Source organism: Trachemys scripta, chromosome 2 (assembly GCF_013100865.1).
Source record: "Trachemys scripta elegans isolate TJP31775 chromosome 2, CAS_Tse_1.0, whole genome shotgun sequence".
NCBI classification, from domain to species: Eukaryota; Metazoa; Chordata; order Testudines; family Emydidae; genus Trachemys; species Trachemys scripta.
In genome coordinates this window covers 282,812,503-282,821,617 of record NC_048299.1, presented here as the reverse complement: position 1 = coordinate 282,821,617, position 9,115 = coordinate 282,812,503, and the positions used below count along the sequence as shown (strand labels likewise).

Here is a 9,115-nt window from a genome sequence, read left to right as displayed (position 1 = left end):
TGGGAGCCCTGTCCCAGCGTAGGATGCCAGTGGGAAGTGGTAGGAGAGATGATTGCAGCAGGGAGCAGGTGACAGGCTGAGGAGGGCCCCTGGCTTTTGCTTCCACCACTCCCCATTTTTCTCCTCCTTTTGCCTCACGCCAAGGCGGGTGGCTCCCAGCCGCTCACCCGGGCCAGCCCCGCAGCTAGAGACAGGACATGCGCAGCAGGAGGGACAGACGGCTTTATTAGAACAGCCCCAGCTCTCAAACAGCGGGAAGAGTTCGTGTCGCCTAGACAGCGCCCCCGGCCGGAGCGCATGCTACACAGGGCGAAGGAACAGGCCTGAACCAAAAAGCCTCTAGGCCTAGGGGAGGTCAGAGCCCTGCTCTGCTAGGTTAGCGGGTCGGTACCGGAGCTAGCCAGCTTCGTTAGCGCTGAGCCGTGGTGGGACTGACTGGCACAGTGAAGGGGCGTGGGGCCGAGAGTGTGGCCACGCTGCACCTGCCTGCCCAGGGAAGGCTGCCCCTTGCAGCCGAGCTGCAGCGGGAGGCGGGATGGCCCTGGCTAGTGACTGGACACCGAGGCCTAGACCCGGCAGCCACATCTGCCTTCTTTGCAGGGCACGTCTCGGCTGTGATTCCTGGGGCCCCGCCCCGCACCCCACAGCCCTGGCAGAGCACTGCCAGCTCTAGGCGGGACAGGCACCCTCTTGCTCTGTGCCACTCAGCTCCCCAGTCCGCTCCCGCCAGCGACTCCCGTCTCAGGGCCGCAGCGCTATGGACTGGGGGTTACCACCGGGGGGTGCCCTGCTCCCTCTGGCCCAGCCGGGGGAAGCGAGGGGCTCCCTGCACTGACGTGCCATCACGCCCCGGAGGAAGGGGGTGGGGACACGAAGCAGCTGCCCTTGCCCCAGCGGCCACGTGTGAGAGAGGGGCTATTTTACAGGCGCTCGGGGCTGTTCCGTGGACAAGGGGCTGGGATGCACCCCAGAGACCCCCACCTGGCTCGACCGCGATGGCTCTGGTGGAGTCAGGGTCCCTGAAGCAGCTGTGCGGGTTGATCTGGCCCCCCCACGTCACCGCTGGAAGGGCAGCCCGGGAAGCGCTCTCTCCCTGAGCGCTCGGCAGGTCCTGGTGCCACCTCCGGCGCCCGGCCCTCAGAGAGGGGTGTCAGCGTGGCTGGGATGGGCTGAGCGCCCGGGGAGCTGGAGAGGACCCGGCAGAACAGGGGCAACGGATTCTTTCTCTCAAGCTGCGTGCGGGCTGGAGGCGACGCCGCACCCACCACCCAGCAGCTGGAAGCTGTGCGGGCTCAGGGCTCCGGCTGCCACAGGGAGATGTGTTCCTGAGCTGCAAAGGATCACAGCCAGCGTTAGTGCTACCTCGCCAGGGTCGGGCCCGCAGCCCACGGCCAGCCAGCCGGGCCCCATAACAACAGAACCCCCAGATCCACCCCAGCACGTCATGGGAGCCCTAACTCCATGAGCTAACAGCAATAGTAGGCTGTTATCCTTTATGTGCACTAGCCCCTAGAGGAGGCACAATGCACACATTACCCCAGATCGGGGGGGTCTCAAACTTCATTGCCCCATGACCCCCTTCTGACAACAAAAATTACTACATGACCCCAGGAGGGGGGACCGAAGCCTGAGCCTGCCTGAGCCCCGCTGCATCGCCTGGGGCGGCCAAAGCCAAAGCCCCAGGAGGTGGGGGGAAAAGCCGAAGCTCAAGGGCTTCAGACCCAGGCGGGGGACCTATAACCTGAGCCCAGCCGCCCAGGGCTGGGGCCCTCAGGCTTCTGTCCCGGGTAGTGGGGCTCAGGCTTCGGCCCCAGGCCCCAGCAAGTCTAAGCCAGCCCTGGCAACCCCATTAAAATGGGGTCCTGACCCACAGTTTGAGAACCGCTGCCCTAGATAAAATGGTAATTGGGCACTATGTAGCTAGCGCACCCAGACTGGGTAATGGGGACAGACCAGGCAGGTGTGTGCCAGCCGGCACCCAGCCACGCTCGCCCTCCTGCGAACCAGCCTAGACCTGGGCAACGTGCATCAGTTCCCGTGGCACAGTTCAGATCCAGGAAAGGGCTGTTTTAAAACTTTGAAATGAATTGTTGGTGACTGCGGTGCTGGGCAGCGATCCAGGGGCCTGTTAACCAGACTGGGCACAGGAAGGGCAGCAGCCGTGCAAACTACTTCCATGCTGCCCGGCCACCATGCCTCTTGTAGGGACCAACTCTACGGGTAAGAGGTGGCTCATTCTCTGCCAAGACCACTAACGAGAGTACTGCCCTGGGTTACCCAGGCCTGGAATAGCTGGGGACTACAGGTCAGGGATGAGGGACATCAGCAGATCTGTGGGGGCTGGGAGCCCAGGACAGGGCCTGCATGTTGGGATGGGGGGCATCGGCAGAGCTGTGAATGGGGAGCCCAAGGCTGGCATTTCAGGCGGAAGGGCATCGGCAGAGCCATATGTGTAGGGAGCCCAGCAGGGGCTGTATGCGAGGGCCGAGGGGCATTGGCAGAGCTGTCTGGGATGCTGCAGTTCAGGGCTAAGGGGCGCTAGCACAGCGCACAGGCCTGCCACCCAAGCACTAGCCAGCAGCTGGCTCAATGCCTGCATGCCCCTCCCCACGCAGAGCGGGTTACGGGCGAGGGAGAGGAGAGAAGCTGGGCCACTCACCAAACTGGCAGATGTAGCGGTTTCGCGTCTTGCAGCGCTGGTCATTCCAGTTGAAGGCGGCTGATGCCTGGAGCTCAACACAGTTCCCAAACCTGAGACACAGAGCAGAGGACGTCGGTCCAAGGCCCAGAACGGGAGCACGGGGTGCAGGAATCCCAGAGCAGAGAGGACAGCGGTCCCATGCCCGGGAGGGGAGCAGGGGTGCAGGAGACCCAGAGCAGAGAGGGAAGCGTTCCCAGCCCCGGGAGGGGAATAGTGGGGGCAGGAGTCCCAGAGCAGAGGAGAGCTGTCCCAGGCCCGGAGGGGAGCAGGGGGTGCAGGAGTCCCAGAGCAGAGGAGAGCTGTCCCATGCCCGGGAGGGGAGCAGGGGATGCAGGAGTCCCAGAGCAGAGAGAACAGCTGTCCCAACCCTGGGAGGGGAATAGTGGGGGCAGGAGTCCCAGAGCAGAGGAGAGCAGTCCCAGGCCCGGAGGGGACTATGGGAGCACGTGGTGCAGGAGTCCCCGAGCACAGAGAGTGGTTCCTGTCCCAGAACAGGAGGAGGGGGTGCAGGAGTCCCAGAGCAGAGGAGAGCTGTCCCAAGACAGGAGGGGAGCAGGGGGTGCAGGAACCTAGGGCAGAGAGAAGCGCGATCCCATGCCCAGGAGGAGAGCACGGGGTGCAGGATCTGGGGGCAGGGACCAGCTCTTTGTTCTGTGTTCGTACACTGCTTGGCACACTGGGGGCTTGGGCCATGACTGGCGTTTCTAGGTTCTCCTGCACTACAGCGAATAAATATTGACAGGTGCCGCCGGCGGGCTCGGTGCCATCGGGCCTTGGACCAAGCAGGAGTAGCAGCAGCCCCTGCCCTGGTCACTTACCGCTGGCTGTCTGGCTGGCCGAACGCGAAGCTGGTGAAGGAGTGCTGGGCGCCGGTGTCCCAGCGGAACAAATCCTTGGATGTTTTATAGGTCAAACCTAAACGAGAGAGCACAGGGGACGTCCTGGGGCTCCAGTCCACAGGGGCACAGCGGCAGCTGCGCACCACCACAGCGCTGGGCCTGAGTCTCATCACACAAGTCCCCATTGGCTGCATCTCCGCCGAGGAGCAGGGCTGGCTGTCCATGTGAGTGAGCAGCCCCAGCAGCACAGCGACCGCAGGGCCATGAACCGCGAGGGATCTGTGCCCCTGCGGCTGAGCTGTGTGTCACGAGCCCCACGCTGCTAGCAGCGATTCTCCATTAGCTCAGGGGACTTTGTTCTGTCCCTGCTGCCATCAGGAAGTTAAGATTGTATCACACTCCCAGCTCTGAACTTGCCTGCACTGCGAAGCCGCACGTGGGCTCTGCCGACTCAAACAGCCGGGGCTGCACGCTCAATGCCTCTAGCAAGCCAAACACCTTGCTGTGCGTGGCAGCCTCTGGGCTAGTTCCAATGCCCTGTGCCCGGCCCCTAGAGAGACGGGGCCCATCCCCCCTCCCCACCTCGAGCTCCCTCACACTCAGAGGGCATTGCATTGCGAATACCCCACAGGCCAGCCCCGGGGCCAGCCCCCACGGAGGGCACAGTGTGGCAGCTGTAGCTGGGTGCGGGTTCCCAGCCTCTCACCCGAGCCAAACTCCTGCAGCTGTCCCTGCTGCTCACACACCCTTTCCAATCCCCCCCGCTGAGCCACCATCTCCCAAGGCTGCCAGTGGGTAACTTCGACCCAGTCCCAACAGCGAGGCAGCATGGTTTGGCCCAGTGACTCCAGGCTGAGGTGTCAAGATATCCTGAGTTCTAATCCCGACTCCCAGGGTGACCCCTGGCAAGTCATGGCCCCGCTGTGCCTTGGTTTCCCCAGTTGTGAAACACAGATACCTCCCTCCTGGGGGGCTGGGGAGGGTTAATGCTAAGTATTATCAGACAGCAGCACTTCCATCAGCAGCCTGAGGGAGAACATCACCCCATGAGCAACTCTGCCCCTCAGAAACAACCGCAACCGAGTTCATTCATTAGCTCCTGTCTGCAGAGCACTTTGAAGACGACAAGCTCTGTGGAGATGCCAGGACTGTGATCACTTAGGGCATGTGATCCGGAAAGCGGGGCTGGATTTTACTGTACCTAGGTGCTGCCCTACAATCGCAGCGAGGACTTTTCAAAGTTGGAAAGACGGGACTCCAGCCTTTGCACACAGCACAGAGCTCTGCACCCGCCTCGGGATCCCGCCAGGGTGACCTTGCACTCTCTGCCGGCAGCGCTAGGACAGACTGCATTGTCCTCCCTCCGGGCTGGGACCCAGCCTGCAAGGTCTCTGGGGCCGCGATCACCTCCTCCTTGCCTCTGGAAAGTCCTGTCCCAGCCCTGGGGCTCCAGCTGTCGTTCCGCAGCAAAAACTGCAGCCACTCACCAATCCAGAAGTTCCGGGTCTCAAAATCCGGCTCTGTCACCTCATTGGTGGGTTCCAAACGCCCCAGGTAAAAGGCCAGAATGTCCTGCACTTTCTGATTTGTGATCTGGGCCAGCCTGGCTCCTTTCTCCTGCAGGGGATCAGACCCAGACAGCCCAAATCACGAAATCCGTCCAGCCGGCTCCACAGGCTAACCCTGCCCTTCAGCCCCAGTTTAGATCCTGCAACCCAGACGGGCCAGTCCCCATATGTGCACTTTCCCCATCCCCATCAAGCTGTATCCCAAATCCATTCCAGGCAGGCAGAGGAGTCCATTTCCCCAGCGTCTTCTCTTCCACAGGGAACGAAGGGCCTGAAAGCTCCCAGCAGCACTGAGTCTGCTGCGCAGCGTGAACACGTGTGGCCCAGGGGAGCCCAGAGGCTCGCTTGCTTTGTTCTCATGGAACGGACACTCGATAGAGCGACTTGCTCTCCCAGCTGATCGTCACCCCTGTGGGCAGATTAACTCCCAGGGCTCCGAGCCGGCGCTCTGTCTATCGCCTGCCCCAGGTGCACACGAATCGCTCGCGGCACTGGCCTCAGGGATCAAAGCCAAGATCCTGCCTGCAAATGGAGAGAAATTTCCAGCCACAGACGAGGAGCTGGCCTGAGCTGTTCGCTCCCAAACCCCTGCCATGGAAGAGGGCTCAGGCTGCGACACGTGGCAGCCAAACCGGACTGGCCGCTCCCCCTGGGGCGACTCGGGAGTGAAATCGATGGAATGGCCCGCGGGGGCGAGAGCCTGAGGGGCGGGGGAAGGGCTGGCATGATGCGTCTCGCTGTGGGCTGCACCCGGACGCCCCCGCAGATCTCCCTTCCTGCGGCCCGTCCCCTCGGCTCGCCAGGGTCAATGGTCAGGTGGGACATGCCGCCGCAGGCCAGGGTGGCTCGTGACACCCAGCCCCGCTCCCGGGGCGTGCTGTCCCCCACAGGAAGCCATTAACAAGCCGGCTCGAGGGGGGCTCTTTTAGTTACACTGCAGAGGCTGTTTGAGCCAGAGGCTCCAGGTCCAAGCCCTTCTGCCAGGACCACGGGACTAGCACCGGGGTGTACAGAACGTGGGCCGGCTGCCACTCCCACACCACCGCCAGGCCAGCCAGAGCCCAGCCCCGGAGCACTGCCGAGAGTAGGCGCCGCAGGTGACAGCACCCTGCAGCCTCTGATTGGCCCATGCTCCCTATGTAACCGGGGAGGGTGCCTAGCAGGCTGTCTGGCCCGCTGTGACTCCAGACCCCATCCTGCTGCCTGTTCTCCAGTCTCCGACCCAGCTTCGCTCTGACCCTCGCTCGATTCCTCCCATCCCTGCTCGCTGACTAGCGCCCCGTGGCTGGCCTTAGCGTGTGGACACAGCCCGGCCGTGACCAGCAGGCCACGCTGCCTGCACCCTGGTCTCTTTCATCCGCCCAGGGGCATCGTGTAACATTTGCTCACAATTCGCAATTCGGAAACCACCACAGTTTGTATCGTGCCCACCACGTGCTCAGCCCCTGCCATGCAGTGGTTTGAGGAGCCACTGGAGACCGCCTGAGGTCCCGAGTGAATCCAGATCCCTGCGTTCCTTATAAAACGTGGGGCCTTGGGGACTGAAGAGACCGCAGGGCTGGTGGGAAAGAGCGAAGCCCCCTCCCCAGAGCATGTTAGCACAAGCCTGGATTTCATTCCCCTGTCCCCGGACTGAAATATTATCCAATGTGGTTTCCTAAGCAACGCACTAGCTCTGTCTGCATGAGTGAGTGAGGCTGCCCTCTACTGGACGCACCACAGAAAAGGTAAGAGACCTACTACTCCTAGCAGCTCAGGAGTTCTCCTTTAGGTCAAGCCGTTGTGGCCTGTGTTTTGGGACTGGAAGGAGTAGGGTCTAGCCCTGGTTTCTGGCTCTCTCTATGAACTGGGTCTGTTGCCTGCAGCACAAGGGCTGATGGGGGTTACCTGGCATTTTATTTTGGCTCCATAGTACGTGTCTGCCTCAGAGGAAACCATGAAGCAGTCCCCGTCTATCCTCAGGTCGCAGGTGTGCAAAGGGAACTGAACCTTCGCTGTGAGAGGAAAGAGAGGGAAGGATCAGTCCCTGCTTTAACCCCAGGGACTCTGCCTGCTGGAGAGAAAGTCCGTCACTCAGCAGCCAGGCTCTTACCCGTAACTAGGGCTGCCAACCCTCCAGGACTGGCCTGCAGCCTCCAGGAATTACAGATTAATCTTTAATGAAAGATTCTGTCATGTGATGAAACCTCCAGGAACATGTAACCCGCCCTGTAACTCTCCTCAGCCCAGCAAGCCGGGCGTGTAGGACATGGAGCCGGAAGGACTGGGATCATGCACCGCTCTGGTCTCCCCACAGGGCGTCACTCTTACACCAGGCATTACTCCGGCCCAGCAGCCTTTGCATCAGGCAGGTCAGCAACTCTTAGAGGAGCCCGCACTGGTAGTCAGACGTTTGGGGGAAGTTTGTTCAGCCCCATAAGTGTGGCACCATTCAGCCCCTCCCCTTGGGCAACCAGGGGGTTCATTTAACAGCAGCACGTATCCCCTGGACTATTTTGTTCAGCTCTGACCCGGCCAGCGATGGGCCAACTAGGCTGAGCAGGTCCAGCCACTGCTGGGGAGCATCACATCTGCAACTTGGTCTCATTTCTAGCCAGCAGCTGGGACCGGGAGGGAGGCAGGAGGCGAGACTGAGCAGCCGTCTCCAGAACAGGGAGGGACGGGCAGAAGAGCAACAAATTACAACCAACCAGCCGCCTTGCAGCACAGCAGGGGGCGCCCCCTCCCCTGGAGTAATTTACACCTTTGCAAAGTGAGGGGCGAACCAGGCACCCCCGCCCCCGAGGGCATTTAACACTCACCCAGGCAGCCATGCAAACTGCGACACAAGGTGCTGGCCCAAGCCCGGCAGTGCGCTGATGCCAACCAGACAAGAGCAGCCGGCAACAAGGCCCCCATCCCTGCAGTAATTCTGTGCCCACCTGGCCACGCACTGGAGAGCACACGGCGCAATCCTGGGCTACTCCCCAACCAGGCCTGCCCCATTCTCGGGTCTGCTCTCCGCGTAGCCCTAGCCCCTTAGGGAACCCATTGGACCCCCTCTGCCTGGGCCAGGGGGACGTCTGCCGGGATCCACGTCTGGCCCTGGCCGCTCTTGGGGCGGGGGCTGATTATAAACAGCTGCTGAAAATGGGTTTGAATTCGGGGGCAAAGCCGTGGCTACAGCTGTACGTACCCGATGCTGACTATGGGCAGGCCCCCCACACCCTGCCAGGCCCGGACTCTGCCCGATACGGTGCAGTGGATTGGGGTGCCACTTGCTCAGCCTGGGATAGAAGAAATCTAAAGAACCGCACAGGGGCACACCTGAGGCCACGACCCAGCTGCCTGGAGTCCTGGGCCCCCGGGGAGCTCGGGGCCCCCAGCAAAGGGGCCGAGTGCTGAAAGCAGTGCAGCCCCCCTTAGTGACCAGCTTGTGAACCAGGGTCAGCAGCCAGCTTGGAGGCCCCATGAGCCGCCGGGGCCCAGCCTGGAATGGCCTCTGGGCACAGCCTGGGAGGGGAGGAGCCGAGCTGGCTCCCTGTGCCCGTTGGCAGGGAGTGTGAGGGCTGCACCGGGCTGGGACCGCAGCTGTCCCTTTCCGGAGGACGTAGGGGGAACCGCCCCCCCCCCCCCCCCCCCCCCCCCCCCCCCCCCGCAGCAGCTGGGGCCCACGTGACGGAGCCGGACTCACTGCCGCACTCCGCTCCGCCGTAGCCGATGTCGCAGAGGCAGGAACATTCCTCCTCCCGGAACCGCCCGTGGAGACACTGGATGCTGCACTTCACTGCAAGAAAAACGGGCAGTTAGTCTGCACCCCGGCCTGGCGCTGGCTCCCCCCCCAGCCTCCTGTTCCCTCCTGGCAGCGTCCCAGTGGAGCCGGCACAAGCTCGTAAACACCTCGGCAAGCACCACAGACACAACTGCAGGCTCTGCTATGCACACGGGGGCATGATAGTGACACCGCAGGGGACACACACCCTGCATGGGTCACGCAGGTCTGCACACACACACACACACACACACAC

The 9,115-nt window shown here is 62.4% G+C and overlaps 1 protein-coding gene across 1 annotated transcript; it reads right to left on the bottom strand.

The window, feature by feature from the left end:
- Positions 1–208: 208 nt before the first annotated feature.
- LOC117873918 (C-type lectin domain family 18 member A-like) lies at positions 209–8,905 on the bottom strand. The gene is made up of 6 exons (XM_034763816.1): positions 8,782–8,905; positions 6,996–7,102; positions 5,028–5,157; positions 3,520–3,616; positions 2,660–2,751; positions 209–1,330 (listed from the first exon to the last, which is right to left on the bottom strand). The coding sequence occupies exons 2-6, from the start codon at positions 7,044–7,046 to the stop codon at positions 1,293–1,295; spliced, it is 408 nt and encodes a 135-aa protein (XP_034619707.1). The 5' UTR covers positions 7,047–7,102; positions 8,782–8,905; the 3' UTR covers positions 209–1,292.
- Positions 8,906–9,115: the final 210 nt, after the last annotated feature.

Coding starts and splice junctions, on each gene's coding strand:
- LOC117873918 (XM_034763816.1), bottom strand. CDS start 7,046: ATGGTTTCCTCTGAGGCAGACACGTACTATGGAGCCAAAATAAAATGC. Junction 5,158..6,995: donor GAGCCAAAATAAAATGCCAG/GTAACCCCCATC, acceptor GATCCCCTGCAG/GAGAAAGGAGCCAGGCTGGC. Junction 2,752..3,519: donor GGCCAGCCAGACAGCCAGCG/GTAAGTGACCAG, acceptor TCTGTGTCTCAG/GTTTGGGAACTGTGTTGAGC.